General features: G+C 39.9%; 1 protein-coding gene across 2 annotated transcripts in view; it reads right to left on the reverse strand.

The window, feature by feature from the left end:
• Positions 1–12,698: 12,698 nt before the first annotated feature.
• CASR (calcium sensing receptor) overlaps positions 12,699–19,434 on the reverse strand; it is a 67,086-nt gene continuing 60,350 nt past the window's right edge. For both annotated transcript variants that reach the window (XM_016120050.2, XM_016120059.2), the window contains 2 exons: positions 15,652–15,775; positions 12,699–14,405 (listed from right to left, as the gene is read on the reverse strand). In XM_016120050.2, coding sequence (XP_015975536.1) covers positions 12,889–14,405; positions 15,652–15,775 — 1,641 coding nt within the window. In that variant the 3' untranslated portion in view covers positions 12,699–12,888. The remainder of the gene's footprint in view (positions 14,406–15,651; positions 15,776–19,434) is intronic.

The following is a 19,434-nucleotide window of genomic DNA, read 5'->3' on the forward strand; positions in this document are numbered from 1 at the left end:
ATATTCTTGGGTGCTTTTTTACATCAGAAACAGATGTTAAGTTCTGTTAAATATTTTTTAGCCTCTATGGAGATCATCATCGTATTTTTCCAGTTAGACCTATTAATATGATGAATTATAGTAATTTATTTTCTAATAGTGAACCACCCTTATATTCCTGAATTAAATCCATGGGATGTGGTGTGTTATTTTCTTAACATGGCATTGGATCCTGTTCATTAATATTTTATTTTAGGATTTTTGCATTACTGTACATAAGTAATATTGTTCTGTCATTTTCTTTGTGCCATTTTGTCAGGTTTGGCAATCAACGTTATATTTTAAGTTAATAAGAAGAATTTGGACATTTTCTTTTCTGTAGAATAATTTATGTTACATTAGGATTATCCGGTCTTTGAAGATGTGATAAAATTTCCTTTTGAGACTGAGCCTGGTAACTTTTTGTGGGTAGTTCTTTGATAACTTTCTAAATTTTTCATATGGACATTTGTCTGTTTAAGTTTTTTATCTCTATTGGAGTCCATTTTTATTGACTATATTTGAGTAGGAAATTATCCATTTTAACTCTTTAAATGTATTCGTATAATAATGTACAAAATAGTTGCTTATGATTTTAGAAAATCCTTCTGCCTTTCAATTGTTATTAATCTTTTCACATTTATTATTTTGTTTAATTTAGTTAGATTTTTGTTAGTTTTTCAGAGAACCAGAATTTTGATTTTTTAAATTAGGTCTCTCTTACTTGCTCACCTCATGCGTTTTTCCTGTAATTCAGTGATGGTCCACTAGGTGGTAGCAGATATCTTGGCTATGCCATCTCCGAGCTTAAATTAGTTTTCTGCTTAAATTCCGTTGTAGATTTTGACTGCGTGTTTTCAGTAAAATTAACAACGCTGAGTATTTTAATAAAAACTTTAAATTATTAAGTATTGATTTAATACAAATAGAAATCAGTATTGACCAAACATATATATATTTTAAAAAGTCTAAAAGGCAAATTATATAAAAATGTTTTCATTCTACCACTAGCTAATCCTGTTTTTATCTCTAGACCGACTAGAATGTTATTTATTAATTTCCTCCGATGTTCTCTTGTTGTAATATGTCAATAGGAAACTGGGTAAAACAATTTTCTTGCAATTTCCTTCTACCACTGGTTCTAGGATGTTGGGGTTTAGAGAATAATTTTGTGTCTTTTTTTTTTTTTTACTTGACCATAAATTTCCATTTTTTTTATTTTGAAAGTTTCATTTTTATCCTTTCTTTTGGCAGATTCAAGAAATGAAAATCTCTGACCTGCTGAGACCCAAAATCCCCATTCCACCAGGTTACTCTTTTCAATTAGAGGGCTGTAACTTTCCACTGATTCATATAATGACATCACTCTTTTCCCATCAGCTTTCTAACTGGAAACGCATTTAAACTATTTTACATGTGATGATACTTATCTTGTCACATCCTAGCCACAAGTCTGAGTTGCTACAAATAATTTTAGACAATTCTATGCACAGAGAGCATTTAAAGCCAAAACTTAAATAAAGTTTGTGAGCAATAGCTCAACATCTATAAATAGTTTTAAAAGATAAATTCTTGGCTTTTATTACATTTCTAAACATTTAGAAAAGTAGTACAATAAACACCCCTATACCACCATATATTTATATCTGTATATATATTTTGGTGAAACATTTAAAAGTAAGTTGCAGATATTGTGACCATTTATCCCTAAACCGTTCAGCCAGCATCCCCTAACAATAAGGACATCCTCGTATGTAACTTCATTATCACCTCTAAGAAAATTAACAGTACTTAAGTTTATCTGATAACTAGTCCATATTCGGATTTTCCAAATGTCCCTCAAATTCATTTCATGCATTACTTTTGGTTGCTATTTAGAATTTTATAATCTAAAAAAGCCTTTTTAAAAATGATATTGACTTTTTGAAGACACCAGGACATTTGTCTGACTAGTCCTTGTAGTGTCACTTAATTCTAAGAATGTATTGTCAAATTAACTTCAGGATAACCAATTCCTATTATCATGTGAAAGTTTTCAGGAGTTGCAGTGGTTTGAAACCACAGATCTTTTGGTCTGACTGATTCTTTCGTGGTTGAGGAAGACTTGCAGCCATGGAATGTTAGAGCAGGAAAGCTCATCCCCACAATGACACACTAGAAAAGGGTAAGTGTAATAGTTTCCTATTGCTACTGTAGCAAATTACTCCAAATATAGTGGCTTAAAAAAATGTAAAGATCAGAAGTCCAAAACGGGTCTCACTGAGCCAACATCAAGGAGTTGCATTCCTTTCTGGAGATTCAGAGAAACTCTGTTCCTTGCTTTTCCCATCTTCTAGAGGCTGTCTACATTCCTCCATCTGAGTGGTGGTATAGGGGTGTTTATTGCAAAAGTCTCTGACTATGATCCTGACTTTCCTGCATTGACCTTGGGCCCACCTGAATAATTCAGATATTTTTCCTATCAAAATCTGCTGATTAGCAATCTTATTTGTATATACAACAGATTTTTCCCTAGCTGTGTAACATGACATAGTCACAGGTCTCAGGCATTAGGATGTAGACATTTTTCTGCCTATGAAGAAAATGACCTGACAAAAATTTGTTCAATTACTCACGAGAGTCCTTTTAATATACTGTAACCTTACTGTTTGTTCCCTTTGCACTGGAATTTAGTAAAAGGTGATCCTATGTTGAACCCTATTCAAGAATTTAATAAAAGAAGCATTAGAAAGATTTTATTATAGAATTACGTTCTCATTAACAGGTACATCCTCACTTTGGTGTTGGAGGATAGTGCTGATTTTTGTATCTGATATATCTAACATCAAATTGTTTCACTTGCTAGTTTTGTTCAATTTTGATAAGGAAGTTAAGTGTTTTCTCTGACTATAATTAAAGAGTCCAAATGGCTTAAATATTCTAACTCACTTCAACTCAACATTCTAGTTGTCTTCTTCCATCACGTCAAGGTACAGTAAGAGTCCAAAAATGTAGGTGGGCTCATCCACCTCCTCCTGGGTTATCTGTTCAAATCAGATCTGAGGTGGATCATGTAGTGTCAAGAGAACACTTTACTGAAAGATGAGGTTCTGGAGTGGTCTCAGGCCCACTTGTCATCCACAGGGCCCTCTGAGTGCTGACTCCTTGTTATGATAACTTTATAACCACTAATGCAACAGTATTTTTCTTCTGGCTAAATATTTTCTTCAGATTTAAGAAAAACCAGACTCACCGATCTCCCATTAAATGCAATAAAATCTGTCTCACGAATGTTGGTTGGGTTTTTCTGAAGTGGCAAATAAAAATCATTAAGTGTTATTCATCATGTAGAAAAAGCTAGTTTGTTGGGAAAGGAAAATTTGAGGGTTTAGTTAGTAGAAATGAAATGTTTTAAGTTAGTGAATTTAGTGGCCTCGTTGAGGGAGTCAGACAAAATAAGAATGAAACTACGGAATCCTGAGTACACAGCAGGAATGGAACTAAGAAAATAGCTAGAGTTGAACAAGATATATCAGAGGGTTCAGTTGAGGCCTGAAATCTCTACTCTTGGGTGCCCTGATTTTGAGACTTATTCTTTAAATTAATAACATTATAATGGGGAAAGCCACAACCTCCATCTTGGGGATAGGTCAGGAAAGAGTTTGGGAGAGGCTTGTTCAGTAGACCAAGGATGTGATCCTGAGGGCATGGTCTTGGGTTGCAAATCACGGGGACTATACAAGCCTGTCAGGTCAAGGTCATCTTGGCAACTTTATGTTGAATGTCCCACCAGAGTGGTTGTGTCAGGGGAAGTAACCAGAGTTTTAATGTGTGTGTGTGTTACATCATTTATTTTACCCAGTAGGAAAGAACTTCAGGGCCATGGGAATTTAGAGCTTATTCTTACGTGTGTTCTTAGATCCTGACCAAGAAGGCCACCTGTAGGGGCAAACATAGAAACTAGAGATACTGTAGGATGCTTGGAAGTAAGTGAGGAGAGTGCATCACCCCTGTTGAGGAACCTGCAAGGGAGGGGCCTCCAAAATGGAGTGAGATCTCCAAAGAACATGTGAGGGTACCATGAACAAAAGAGCCAGCTGTAAACACCTGCGGGGTACCAGTCAGTGTGGGGGTTTTCTGCCCTGCTTACCTTTCTTTCTCCTTGTGCCCTGACCTTGGAGGGGTTAATCATATGTGTAGGGAGAAAAGGTCATAGCACACACAGGGTAAATGTTGAGAGAGCTGATTACACCTCCTTCTCTGACTACTGGCTTCTCTTTCTGGAGGAGGCCTGAACTGAGGGGAAGGGAGGAGGCCTTGATAAAACCACACTGTTCAGAGTTTGACATGAAAATGGACATTTTAATCACCGATTGGGACTTGTGTCTCCTCAGTATTACCATAAACTTTATAACCAAGTCTTTTCCTTTAGAGGCAGGAGAACTAACCTCATGGAGCAGATTTATATGGATGATGGGAAACAGAAATAAAGTAACTTTAGGATTCTATCCCATGAGTTCTGCTTGTTCAGTATGATTGTTGCAGTTGTGAAAGTCTTGGGCAGAGATGTCTGGTGCCTTAATTAGCATGCTAGGGAGGGGATGAGGGTCAAGACACTGGAAAAGAAGTGAGACTGAGGAATGCTAATAATACTTTGTTTTAAATTTGGTTTAAAGTTTATTTACCACAACTGTATCACAAAGAAAATGATTTTTAAAATTACTCTTTGATCATTTTACCTTCCACCTTATCTAAATTCACTTAGTACTGGCCAGGGTGTGAGGAAATGGATTCACACAGTCCATAGCCTATCAAATCAGGAATTCTGGTGGATTTAGCTCCCGAGCCCACAAGTGATTTCTTCTAATCTGCTGTCCACTATAACCTTGGCTTTACTGGTCTTTAAATAGTAGCTAAAATACCATAGGTGAGGCTGTGTTTTCTCCTCTTTCCTTCCCTACTTCCTTTCCTCATTTCAATGAAGTAATATAACTTTACAAAAAAAAAAAAGAGAGAAGCAAACAAACAATCAAAATTTATTTTCCTCTCCTGTATTCCTTCTTCCTTTTCAGTGAAACTTTATTCATGTTATTCCGTGTGGACATACCATTCTGTGTCCTGCTCTCTGCCTTAACATTACTTCTAAACTTGATTACGTATTTTGACATAGTGCACACACTCGTCATATCTGATGTTTGTGGCTTCTCCCACAATCAGATTATAATGCAATTTCCTTAGCTGTCCCCTGGGTGTCGGGCATCTGGATTCTTTCCTTTCTGCATCACAGGACCTCTGTAGTGTGTCAGTGCTCCTCTGGGCACATGGCCCAGAATACATTTAGCCGGAACATGTCGGTGCTAATTAATTTGGTTGCCTTTTAGATTATTTCCTTGGGAGTGTAGACATAAAAGAGAAATTATTGGCACAAATGCTAAGCAGGATCTGTTAAAGACTTTAAAACCTTCTGGCAGATCACAATCCAGAAAACTTGAACCTCAAGCCCACACTTGGTTCATCTCAGGATAAGATCGTAGTGGATCACATCAGAGAATCCAGAGAGACTTGTGTCTCGTCAAGCTCCAAGAAGGCCTTTCTGATATGCTTCGAAGAATTACTTTTTGAACCTGTCAGAAAGGTCTCAATCTTATTTAAAAATGTTTTGCTTTTCAACTAAAATTTTAGCTGCTTGGCAGATGTTTAGGTTCTTTTGTTAGTGTCAGTGTTTGACTGACTTCCTGTGATGAATGGGGCCAGTCAAGTCACTGAAATTCTTTTGTGAGATTTTTTTTTTTGAATGATAAATTCTTTTTTATCTATTGGCTAATTTTTAACATTATTCATTATTATAAAAAAATTGTAAAAACTTATAAAAATAGAACAGAAAAACGAAGCCCCATGCACCCATCATTCAGCTTTAACACGATTAACTTTCCGTCATTCTTTTTTAGCTTATCCTCCTGTATATATACACGCTTATTTCCTCCCTACTTTGTGGTATTGTAAAGCAAATCCCAAACATCATATGATTTCATCCATAAATACTTCAGTGTATTTCATCTTTTGTTGAATGACCACAGTGCATATGGCAAAGCAAATGAGGTAAAATGTTACCAATAAGTGAATCTGGGTAGAAGGGGTACGAATGTTTTCTGCACTACTTATTTTTTGCAAATTTTCTCTAAGTTTGAAATTATTTCTAAATAAAAAGTAAAAACAATTAAAAATATAACCATAATATCATCACACTTGATAATCCAAGGAACAGATTTTTCTTGATTTGCTATAAGTCATGCTCATGGAAAGAAATTAAAGGGAAAAAAACTCCCAATAAATATTTTTTTTAAAAAAATCACTCATTATTATAACATTCAGACATAATAGCTATTAAATAATTGTGTATTTTTCTCCAAGCTACTCAATAGACAAAGATACAGACAGACAGACAGACACGCAAACAAACATATGTGTATCATTTAAAAAGTCAAATAGTACTGATGAACTTATAATCAAACATACTATTTCCCATTTTCCTATCCCTTGCAGTCTCATCCCTGAAGTGCCTGCTTGTTCTCTTTTATCTGCCAGAAGGCTCTTTCTCTCATGGAAAAATGCCAGATACGGCTCTGTTTTAAATGCAGTATCTTTCTGATCTACCACAACTGTCAAAATGAAAGGGAATTATATTGCACTTGGTTTTTTTTCTCAGAAGTGGTTTTCATTTTGTGCTGGATCTCAAAAATACTTCATCTGTAGGCAGTGGACACTGAAGATTACCTCATTCATTACCCACTATGACCTACTTCTAACATATCTTCCTATACAGTAGAGGCTAGACAGCAAAGCTATATTTCCAGACTCCCTTACAGCTAGGGTTCTGCAAATGGTCAATGGGAGACTTGGAAAGTTGAAGTAAATTGGACCAAGCTCACTGGCCAAGGGTCTTGGTTCCTCTGGCTGCAGTGAAAGTTCTAGTGTTTGATTCCCTGTGTCATGTCCCTGTGTCATGCATGCTGACTGGAAGACAGAGGAAGTAGTGAGGTTTCTACCATGGAGATATTAAATATTACTCTTGGCTGCATTTGTTCCTGATTATTATTAGCATCCAAGCTTGCATCGTCAGAAGTTTAGAAGCATTCTAATACCCTGTAATAAATTCCTTTCTGCTTAAACTAACTAGAGTGGATTCTATTGTCTCCAACTAAAAACTCAATATTGTTTCCAACTAAGAAACTCAATAGAAGAAATTATTGAACTCTATGCTTCTTCTTGAGTATCTAAAAACAAACTTTCTAAACTTCAGTCACCTGTTGTTTTAATAATTTTCTATAGCTTTCCTATGAAAACTATAGAAAGATGACACTTTTACATCAGTTACTTTATTTGGCAAATAATAGTAGGTTATTATAGCAGGTAATGTTATATCCTCTTTATATAAGAATCTGAGACAATGAAAGATTAAGTATGTTATCCAAGGACATATAGCTTATGTGTCTTACCGCTTAGTATTCAACTTCTGGTTTTCAACTATTTCATATACCCAGACTGTTCATGAGTAAATAAAGCAAATAAAAAATAGTTCCATAAAAGTCCTAGGACCACTTATAGGTCTATCAAAATTTTATAGGAGTAGAAACTGACTTAACAGAGGATTCTTATTTAGATGGTATGCTTATCTGTTTAAAACTTTATTATGTGGTTATTATTTTAAATTCTTCAAATTCTTCAAATTCTTCAAATTCTTCCTGATATAATTTAGTGCTTAGTATACAAAAATTAGAGGAATAGACAAATCCAAAAAAGCAGAAATGATTAGTCTACTACCATGTGGATATCTTTGTTTATAATTTTAATGCTTTCAGAAGTAAATAGAAACAAAACACTTAAAGAAAATTGAGACATTTCAAGCAATAACCACATCTTTGGGCTAATGTCAAGGAAACAACTGCATTCTCCTTGATGCTTTTTGCCAGGGTTCAAATCCTGTACTGACTCTGAGGTTTTTCTCAGGCTTCGCTCTTATCTATTTTCACTATATTCGCAAGCATTTGCCCCATGTGCTGGAAACTCAATTCTAGAGTTAATTGCTTTAATTGTTTCTAGCCTCCTATGCTAGCTGGTTATCCATAGCTAGTGTTCAGATTTCAGAGGGAGGCAGCTTGGGATGTATCTCCATTGCTCTCTGCTTCCTCCAATCCAGCCTTTAATATAAACTGGTACCCCTACCTCCACTCCAAACTCCCTCCATTTTTGTGTAGGATTTAGGAAAGGCTAAGGATGTGGTGGTCATTCCTACAGAAAAGAGAGTCTCTCTACCCTTACTAGATGCCTTGGTCACAGTTATCCCTGCAGACCCCAGATGTACCTTTAAGCCGGTTCTGCCTGGTCTCTTGCCCCTCTTTGGCCTTCAAGTTCACTTCTCATACCACTGGCTGAGCTGTGCCCCTCAAGGCTAAAACTCTTCTTTCTATCCTTGAAATGCAACTTGGTTCCCACGACTGCTCTTACCCTGTGCCTGCGGTATCCCTGACCCCTATCTCGCTCCTTGCATAATAGCAAAGTCCTCATCCAGCCCCTAGTAATATTCTTTCATGACCCAGGACAGGAAATCCGGGGTCTCCTGGAGATCAGTTATCTCACTACAACAAATTCCTTCCACCTGTCCCAATTCTGCCCACCTTTGGGCGATGCCTTTGTCTCCAATAGACTCCTAAAATGGCCAGCCAGGCTCAGACCAATGCGGACCACCTTCTCCAGTGACAAACCAGCACCCCTTATTGACATTCTGCTATTCTTCTAGCACTGATGCGTTCAAATACAGATAAGCAGAGAGAAACTCTGGCTCTCTACTCAGAACTAGCCCACAGCTTATATAACTTTAGCCAGGCCAAAAGGAGAAATAACATTGCCTGGAAGCACAACCTTTGGAGACAGAGGTAGGGCAGCCCCAATTTTCCCCAAATTGAAACTAATGCAATTAGACAACTATCAATGATCATTGGGACTTTCAGAGTGACAATGTTCTATGTTGATCATTACCTCTAAACTTCAATGTGAATTTTTAAAATCTTCTAGGAAATTTTTCATTTGAGTGAAAATCCTTCATTTTTATTTTCAAAAGAAAGAAAAATAGTTTCCCATTGCCTGAGGATCCTAAAGAATCTTGCCAGAGAATATAAAGAAAGAATTTCTAACTTAATTTATATAAGAGAAAAACAAACCCTAGTTTGTTGAAGCTACTGTTTTTCAGGTTTCTGTGACTAACAGATAATAGATTGAGAGAAAACGTCTTTTTTAATTATCTGAAACCAAAACCCAGAAAGACTCAGAAACAAGGTTTGTACTTCCCTAAACATCTGGAAGAATAGAATATTGGTCAGAACTTTCTTCTGGGAGTTGAGAGAGGGAGCTTACTGGTGAATGCTCAAGTGAGAGCTGGTATGAATCTTGGAGAAAGGCCCTGGCCTGTTCCTTGGGCTCATAATGCTCAGGGAAGGAGATGACTCTAAAAATGTTATATTAGTTTCCTGTTGCTGCTGTAACAGATTACTACTAACTTAGTGGCTTAAGACAATATAAATGTATTGTCTTATAGTTCTGGAGGTCAGAAGTCTGAAAAGGGCTTCATGGGACTAAAATCAAGGTTTCAACAGGGCTGGTTTCTTCTAGAAGCTCTGGGGAGAATTGTTTTTTCTTTTGTGCTTTTTCCAGCTTCTAGAAGTTGCCTGCATTCTTTGGCTCATGGTCCTATTCTGTGTTCAAAGACAGCAATGGGTGGTGCAGTCATTCTCACATCGCATCACTCTGACTGGTTCTTTCTGCTTCCCTCTTTCACTTTTAAGGAGCCTGATGATTACATACGTTGGGCATCTGGATAATTCAGAATAATCTCCCTATCTCAAGGGATTAGCAACCTTAATTCCATCTGAAGCCTTAATTCACTGTTGCCATGTAATGTAACATCATCATAGGTTCTGGAGATTAGGACATGAGAATCTTTAGGGGGGGGCATTATTTGGCTTTCCACAGGTGCCTACATAGGTTCAGAGATATATGTGCCCTGCTTGTTAGCCTTCATGAATTCTCCATACCAGCATGGAGGCAGCCATCAAGTAGACATGGTAGTATAGGGTGTCAGGAGGGAGGGGCCTGAAAGCTGCTGGTAGTTCCCAGGCCCCAGTGCCCTCTCGTGAGAGAGCTGGCAGAGAGATCTGGGAGAGGCCTAATGGTTGGGAGAAAGTGGTGCAGCTGAAGACATCACTGTGGATCCACAACTGGAGACCATATGGGGATGTAATGCCTCAGAGGATGCTAGTGTGGAAGCATCTTAATTAGTGGGGGCCAGATAAAAATGTTCTCAGAGCTGTCAACAGCACCTGCCAGTATTTGGGAAACCTCACCCCCTTCACTCTACATAAATCCCTCCTGGAAGAGGGAAGGAAGAAACCTCTGAACTCACCCCCAAATATTTAACTGACTTAAAAAACTCTGAAGTTACTGAGAAAACCCCGGTTGACTAAGATGAAGTTTCTGTCACTGGGCTAAATGAGAATTCGAGATAGAAAATAAGTTGTTATAGAAAAATAACGAAAGTTCATATTTCACACCCCTGATTTCGTGCTGAGAGTTGTCCTGCTACATATAAATGAAGACAATGATGTCAAGTCTCCCTTTCTGCTTCATTTGCAAGCGCTTGGTAAAGTGAATCTCCATGTAAGTGATGTGTGTTTTCCATGATGAGCCCACACCTCCAGATCCGTGACGTGGGTGCGCTGCACAGTGAAGTCAACCTTGAGAAGAATGAAAATGTGACATTTTGCATAGCGAAGAGATGTTTCCACATCGCTATTCTGATACATAAAAACCATGCTTTCAAACTTTCACCTTTTTTTTTTAAGACCAAGTAAAATCTTAAATATAAATCTTCACTCAGCTCCGTGTTTTGCTCATAGGTGTGACTAGGGTGAAAGCACCAGGCCAGGCCTGGTGGGGAGTAGCAGATGCCTCGCCGGGGTCTTCTGTGTGAGAACTCTGTGTCTCACAGTCATGCTCCCACCTTCTGTTGTCTTTTCACCTAAATCAATAGCTATCATATCAACGGGTTACTTTAAAAATCTGAAAAGACAGCTGTTTGGGAGAGAGTGGTCAGAAGAAGCCTGAGGCTTCACAAAAATGTAATTGCTATATTTGGCCTTGGCTTAAAAGCAGCATTTAGAGTGATCTCAGAAAATAATGCCAAGCAGGTGCTGGCACCATAAAGGCAGAGTGTTGGGTCCTCTGGGGGACTCACAGACCTTCTGGCTTCTTCATCATAAGCAACGTAACTAGGGCTGACCCCCTTCAACTGGGCCCCAGAGTTCTTAGGCTTATTATGGAGAAAGTTATTGTGATCAGTGGACTTGTCACTAAAATCTGAATGGTAAATAAATAAGCTTTGTTTTGTATTTTAAATAAGTGAAAATAAATAATTACAGTATCATTAGCAATATTAACTAATATTTATTTAGTGCTTACTATGTGCTAGGCACCATGCTAAAGTACTTTACATACATTATCTCATTTAATCCACATAAGAGCTCTGAGAGAAAAGAATGATTATTACCCCCAGTTTAGAGACAAAGAAGCTGGGGCTTAGCAAGACTAAGGTTCCCTGTCTATAGTCACCCAACTTATAAATAACCAACCCAAGGCTTGAACCCAGGTCTCTCTGGCCCCAGAGTCCGAATGCTCAGCAGTATGCCATTTGACCCCTTTCACTACCTATGGGAAGACTTCCACCACTGGAGGGAATGTGGTATGGCATTTGGGGGGTGGAATGCCAGGCTAATGTCTTAGAACCACTTTCTTACCCCAGCAACTGGCAGGGCACCAATGACTGAGAGCTTATTCTCCACCGGCTTCAGGAAGCCTTCAGGTAGGGAAAGGGGGGCAGAGCTTCTGGATCCCAGAGGCCCTGAAAGGGCTCACATAAGGCTTTGCACGTGGGGTGGGGATGGTGGGGTGGGTGAGGAAGATGGAGCTCAATAATACTGCCTTACATAAACCAGACTGTGACATTGTTTTCAGTTTATATTGTCCATGGACTATTACAACAGAAGCATTTTTCTTAAGCTACATATAGCAACATTAATTACAGATATAGCTCATTGGAACCATGCAGTCCCTTCTCAACAATTTGAAGTGATTTCTGTCATCCTTGAATCTAAACATGGCATCACTATCACATTCTGGACAAAATCAGGTATATTGGTACAGGAGGGACACTAACCTTCTAGATGTGACATGATAGCAGCAGCAAGTAGGAGAGACCAAATATCTTATGGTTTTTATAAATAGGAGGAGACACATTCACCTTACGGTTCTGAACATTGAAAGTTCTTCCCCTTGTCAAAGTGTTGGGCAGCACTGGTGACATTCTGTCTTTCAGACTCTTAACTCTAGTGGTGGCCAAACTGATGTCTTGTCACTCTGCACACTTTGTCTCTGGGCCAGGCTGCCTGCAATGTTCAGGGCAGGCATTTCAATATGAAGAAGAAGGAAAAAAGGATGGGATTGGTATGTTACTTAAAGCCTGGTTCCATCTCTGGGCTGTTGGTTGGGATAGAACAGAAGAAGAGACATGAACAGCAAATCTGACTATGGCAATCTCAATGCTCCGACAAATCCAACCACGGAAGCACATGGGTCTTTTTTTTTTTTTTTTTAATTTTAAAGGGAACATTAGTCAATTCACTGTCGTTTAAAACAGTGCAACTAAGTTCCAGGCATTTGGTGTGTCTATTATTCCTCTTTCCTCAGAGGAAAGGAGTCGGAAGCAGCCCCACACCCCTGTGGAAAAACGTGATCCCAAGAAACCTCTCTGGATCCTTCCTGGGCTGGCCTTCTCTTTCCATTTTATGAGTGCAATATGTTTTCTGTGACAGTGCTGCCTCCACCGCTGATGACAAAGCTCCGTGAATTAGACACTACAAGTGCTGGGGACATCTCTTCAGGGTCTTCCGTCTCTGGCTGGCAGTCCCCACCCACAGGCCCTTGCAGGCCTGTCTCCTGGGTGGTCAGTTCCGAGTCTGTCTCCCCGTACTGCAGCGGGAGCAACGCTTGGTGCTTGGTCAGGGTATCGTTGCTTTTCTGGGCCTCCAGAGAGTTCTGATGCATGGAATTCCTGTGAGCTGTGGAACTTTTCTGAGGCTCGTCAAAGCTCAGCGAGAAAGTGACTGTGCCACTGCCAAATATGACCTTCTGCTTGCATCTGGGCTGTTGCTGTGATTGCTGCTGCTGCTGCTGTAGGGTCAAGGGCGGCTGTGGCTGCCGCCGCTGCTCTTGCTGGGTCAGGGCCAGCAGCTGCTGCTGCTTCTGCCCCTCGGGCTGTGGGAAGGGGTCTTCGCTGTTGCTCTTGCTGCTGATGGAGGAGGAGGGGGTGGATCCCGTGGAGCCCCCGAGGCTGTTGGACCGCTTGCGGGAGACGTTGCTGCGGCGCAGCGTGGCCCGGGCTGCCACCTTGAAGGCGTGAGCAGCGGTGCTGCAGCGCACCTCCTCAATGGTATTACGGGATGGCTTGAAGAGGATGATGTAGACCTTGTTGAAGAAGATGCAGGCCAGCAAACCAAAGCTGGCTGCCAGGATGGCGATCACCTCCACGGCAGAGACGAACTTGCCGTAAGTGCTGGCGTAGGCCGGAATGAAGGAGATCCAGACGATGAAGAAGATGAGCATGCTGAAGGTGATGAACTTGGCTTCGTTGAAGTTCTCCGGCAGCTTCCGGGACTTGAAAGCGAAGAAGAAGCAGATGGCCGCCAGTAGGCAGGTGTAGCCGATCAGGAAGCCCAGTGCCATGAGCGAGCCCTCGTGGCACGTGATGAAGATGATCTCATCCTCTAGCTCGTGGTTGCGGTAGCTCGAGGGGGGTGCGGTGTAGAGCCAGATCACACAGATGACGATCTGCATGAAGGTGCAGAGGAAGACCAGCAGGAACTGCAGGTTGAGCCCCCACCACTTGCGGTGGAAGCTGGTGGGGATCTTGGCCTCAAACACCAGGAGGACACGATTGGTTTTCACCAGGATGCAGGAGATGCAGAGCACAAAGCTGATGCCGAAGGCCGGCTGGCGCAGGCGGCACGTCCAGTCCTGGGGCTCACCGATGAAGAACAGGGAGCTGGAGAAACAGCAGAGCAGGGAGAAGAGGAGCAGGTAGGAGAGCTCGCGGTTGGTGGCCTTGACGATGGGCGTGTTGCGGAACTTGATGAAGACACCCAGCACAAAGGCGGTCAGGAAAATGCCCAGCACAGCAAAGAGCGTGAGTGCGATCCCAAAGGGCTCCGTCCACGACAGAAACTCAATCTCCTTGGCAATACAGGATGTGTGGTTCTCATTGGACCAGAAGTCATCAGGGCACTTGTCACAGGCACTCGCATCTGTAAAATGTCCCAGTGAAGAGTTAGTGAGGGTGTGGTATAGACTAAAATGTGTGCGTGTGAGTGTCTTGGTGAGGGTACATGGGTTATTGGATGTGGCCACTTTACATTCTCTTTATTGTTGAAGAAATTGTGGTTTTTATATTATCAGATAATATATTAAACCCTGACTTATCTATTATTTTTTCCCTTTCTACATGGTGGGGGAAGTATACATGTTTCCTTTAATACTACCCACTGATGGTTTGTAGCAAAGAATGATCAATTCTGCTAGACAGGTGGCTTCCCAGAGGTCTGACAGAGACCATCAACTTTTCAGAGTGATTCAAGCTCAGCCTGACTCATTTTGGATATGGATGGGCTTTGCAGGTCTGTCAGGGCAGACTTCCTCTTAGATCCAGGCAGAGTATCCCACGCATATGACCTGCACCTTCCTCGTTCCACGCCCCCGGCTTTTTGGTGAGAAAGGCTGCCTACTCATTCAGTAAACGAATGCTTATCAAGTCCCTGTTATGTTCCTGGCAGTGTGCAGTTTGGGGAAAGGAAAGCAACGTGGGCTTTGCAGTCAGAGATCTAGATGAGAATCCTGACCGTGCCGTTTGCTAGCTGTACGACGTTAGTCAGATTCCTCAACCTCTTTGAGCCTCAGTTTCCTCATATATGAACTGGAAACAATAATAACCCCATTATTGGGAGGAGGATGATATAGAATAATAACAATTATAGTTAATATGTATAGAGTACTTCCAATAGAGGTTTTTATCAAACAAACATTTATCTAGAACTTACCATGTGCCTTACCAATATTAACTCATTTAATTCCCACTTTAGGATGGAGAAACTGAGGTACAGGGAAAACATGACTAAGACAGCAAGTACAGTGCCGGGCAACCAGCAGGCAGTTTACCATGGCCTGTTGACGCTGGAGCTTGGAACAGACAGAACTTTGTCTATTCCGAGCCACTGAACTATAAGAAAAGGAAAACAATTTTGGAAAACTGTAGAAAAGTAAAAGAAATATGCGTCACAGGTGTGTTTGTAAGCTCTTACGGTGTTACAAGACATCTAACATTACTTTTCTATCCCGTTCAGTGCCTGGCCCAGCATCAGTGCTGAGGCATACCTTGTTAAATGAGAAACTGTGCTAAGCACCATCTCAGCCCAGCCCTTCCAAGGACTTCGCTGACTCCAGAGCCCCCACGGTGGACCAAGCCCTGCTGGTGTCCACGAAGCATTGTTTCGTTACCTGTCTCATCACTGTACTCTCCATCAGGACACTCCACACACTCAAAGCAGCAGGTGGGCTCCCCCTCAATGATTCCTTTCCTGGTCCCTGCCAAGCAGTCTCGGCTGCAGTTGGAGAAAGGCACCTGGAGGACAGAGAGCACAAAACAGACGGGCTGCAGCTGTGTGATCAGTCTTACAGCTCCTTTGCCGTGTGCAAGGCAGAGGAGTTGGGCACAAGGACTATTGCAGTAGACTCCAGGCCCGTTCCAGACAGAGGAAGGTCCAGAAGCAATTCCTCTAGGAAAGGGAGAGATGCCTATGAACAAGTGAAAATACACACACACACACACACACACACACACACACACACAATCTATGATTCTACAAAGATTAATTGTGGGGAGTCCACGATGACTAAAATCCTCTTTAAATAATGCTTCTTCTATTCTCTCCAGGTCTCAGAATGAGGCACTGTTTGCTCTGTATGGAAGTAAAAGTTTGAGATAAATTAAAAGATGCGAAGACATGAATCTACACACAGAGCGACAGTCACAAGGGAAGATGGGATGAGGGGAAGTTTGTTTGAAAACGAGACTCTGAACTTTGCAGTTAATTGTAATTCTTACAATTTTATTTTAGGCTTTACAGGGTGATTTTAGGCTTTACAGCAAGGCAGGCAGGACAGGCATAGAGGGGTTGAAAGTAAATGGATCAGAAAAATTTATCAGGCAAAAGAAAGCTGCAGTAACTACATTAATTTCAGGTAACAGATTTTAGTTCATTTATTTCCTTAACGAACTGCGCGTGTGCAAAATTTGATTACTCATAATCCTTGCTGTGTTTGAATCTCAGTCATTTTTAATGACTGCCACCCAAAACAGAAGTTAAGACTGGGACAATAATCTCCGTCTAACTCTGTGCTTCCCTCCGCCCCTTACTTCCACTCCCACCACATATTCATATCTGAGATGACTATCATCCTGGATTCATCACAGGCAAGTAATATTAAACTTTCGGGGAACCTATCAATCTAATTTTACACAAATAAAAAGAGGAAAATAAAAAAAAGGAACACCCTCCAACTCATTCTCATAAGGTCAATATAACCCTAATTCCAAAACCAGACAAGAACAGCATGAAAAAGAAAAAAAAAATTACAGGCCCATCTCATTTATTAAGTTGTCTTCAGAAGCAGACCCAAGTCAGGGATTTGTGTCCAAGTGACTTATAAAGAAAGTCCTCCCTATAAAAACGGGAAGAGAATGGAGGAAGTAGGACATAGAAATGAGGGGGAGAAGCAAGGGTATGATCTTGAGCAAAGTCTCTCTGAGGGTAGCTTCTGCCAGATCCCCTAGGGGAACTCTAGACTGTAAGCTATGCCTCAGAACTGTCCTGACCTGAGGAAAAGGGACCAGAGCTTTCATACCTCCACACCATTTATTGGGTAAGGGTCATCTCAAGGAAAAGTAGATTCCTAGGCTCTTCTGCCTCTCTCAGCTTATGGGCAAAGTAGGTTCCATTAGCGTGCAGGCAGTCTTCTGAGAAAGAGCCTAGAGTTCTGGTTATTGGAAGCAAAAAAATACAGAAGTCCTGGAAGTGCATAAAAAGTGTAAGGAATATGGAAGGGTCTGGAAAGACTACGGCTATTTTCCACTGCTAGAAAATAGATGACAAATACTAAAACAATAAACAAACAAACTCAAAAGGACATAAAAAAAGAAAATACAACATGATCATGTTAGATTTGTGCTGGGAATGCAAATAGGTTTAATATCAGAAAATCTGTGCCATTTACTGCAGTAATAAATTAACGCAGAAAAATATGATCGTTAATAGTTGAAGAAAAAGTATTTGATGGAATACAACAAAAGCTAGTGATAAAAATTCAATGAAAAAGAGTAGGAAGAAATATCTTTGAGTTGAAAAAGGGTTATATAAAAAAATTTCTTAGAGTAAATATCATTCTATATGAGACAATACTAACAGCATTTCCATTAAAACAAGGGTGCCCACCATCACCACTATTATTAAATATTGCACTGGTGGCGTTCCTAGCCAGTGAGTAGAAAATAATGGCATAAATACTAGAGAGGACTAAATAAAACTGTTATTACCTGCAGAAGATATAATTTTCCATGTAGAAAACACCAAAGAATCAGCAACCAAATTATCAGAAATAATTGGAGAGTAGCCTTATGCTAAAATGCCACAAATTGCCACTGTTCTTATCTGAGTTTCATTAGTGTTTTTAACAAAAAAACACTTGACCTTTTGTTGTATGTTTTGGGATGATTTCCAGGTCCTTAAATGATTGTTTTTTATAGTTTTGTCCAATTTATTATTGCCTCGCCGTTTTAGAGACCCCACTTCTTTTTCTCTGACCATGTCAGGCAACTGAGTACTTACTCTAGAAATTTATTAGGTATTTATTATCTTACAATCTATGTGCATCAGAGAGAATAAATATACCATAAGAATGAAGTATATCTTGCAAAAGTATATGTTTCTTGAAGTAGGGAGCAAGTCTGACTCAACCTTGGTACCTCAGTTACAAAGACTTGACTAATGCTTGGTACATAGCAGGGCTCACACTACTTGCAAAATGTCTCTTTTTTTTATAAGACTCTGCTCCTCTCCCCACCTATCTGCTTGCATTAGAGACATCTTACAAAGTTAAACACATGGAAAACAATAACATAATAATCATTGTTTCTAGCAAAAAAGAAATGACCAGCGTGACAAGGAGTTTTTAAAAATCTTGAACAGAAGTGGTATTATCTTCTAATGTAAGAGGAGTAGAAATGGCAATATTGGACCTAATAAGTGCTAAGATTCTCAGAACCCTAGGAAGGACAGAAAAGGAAAGAGTTAAAGTCAGAATACATTAGCATGTTTAACTGTGGTAACAAGGCATCCTCAGAAACTTTCTCTTAATCTTTCTTGAATTACCAACACCTAATGAAAGACATGGACCCTATTTCCCAAACCCACAATAAGAGTGCTTCTAAAATTTTTCTATTGAAGAATGATGGTTGCTGTATTCTTTATCAAGATAAGGTAAGGTAAAGTTCCCTTTTATTCCTAGGTTTATAGAACTTTTGTTTTTAATCTTCAAGGGCGTTGGATATTACTGAATGTTTTCTCTGCATCTGCTGACATTGTTGTAGAATTTTTCTTTTTTATTCTGTTAATGTGCATAAACTACATTTATGAACTTTGTAACATTGGGCTATTATCACTTTCCTTTAAATTCACGGCAAACTCTACTGGGTTATGATATATTATATATTTTTTCATTGCTGATCTAGGTTGGTAATAATTTATTTAGGATTTTAGCTTCTATATTTATAAAATAGATTGGCTTATAAGTGTCTTTCCCTTTTCCTGACCTTGTCTGTTTTGGTGTGAGATGATATCAGTCTCATAAAATGAGTTTAGTAGGTTTCTCTTTTGGCTTCTGTTAGATTGTGAGTGGTAACATAAAAAAACTAATCCAAACCTCATAATAACAATGGCTTAAATAATACTGAAATCAGTTTCTCTCTCATATTCACATCTGAGGTGGTGGTCCAAATTGATATGGCACTCCATAGCATTGGGAACTAGACTCTTTCTACCTTGCTGGTCTACCATGTTTGGTTTTGGCATCATAGTCCTTGAGGGTAGCATCTGGTTTCCAGAAAGCAAGATGGAAGAAGGGATAAAAAAGAGGGCAAAGGATACTTTCAAACGCTTTCTTAAAAGAAGGTTCCCAGACTTCATCACACAATACTGCCTCTTGTATCCCATTCTTCAGGATTTA

Source organism: Rousettus aegyptiacus, unplaced genomic scaffold (assembly GCF_014176215.1).
Source record: "Rousettus aegyptiacus isolate mRouAeg1 unplaced genomic scaffold, mRouAeg1.p scaffold_m13_p_4, whole genome shotgun sequence".
Lineage (NCBI taxonomy): Eukaryota > Metazoa > Chordata > Mammalia > Chiroptera > Pteropodidae > Rousettus > Rousettus aegyptiacus.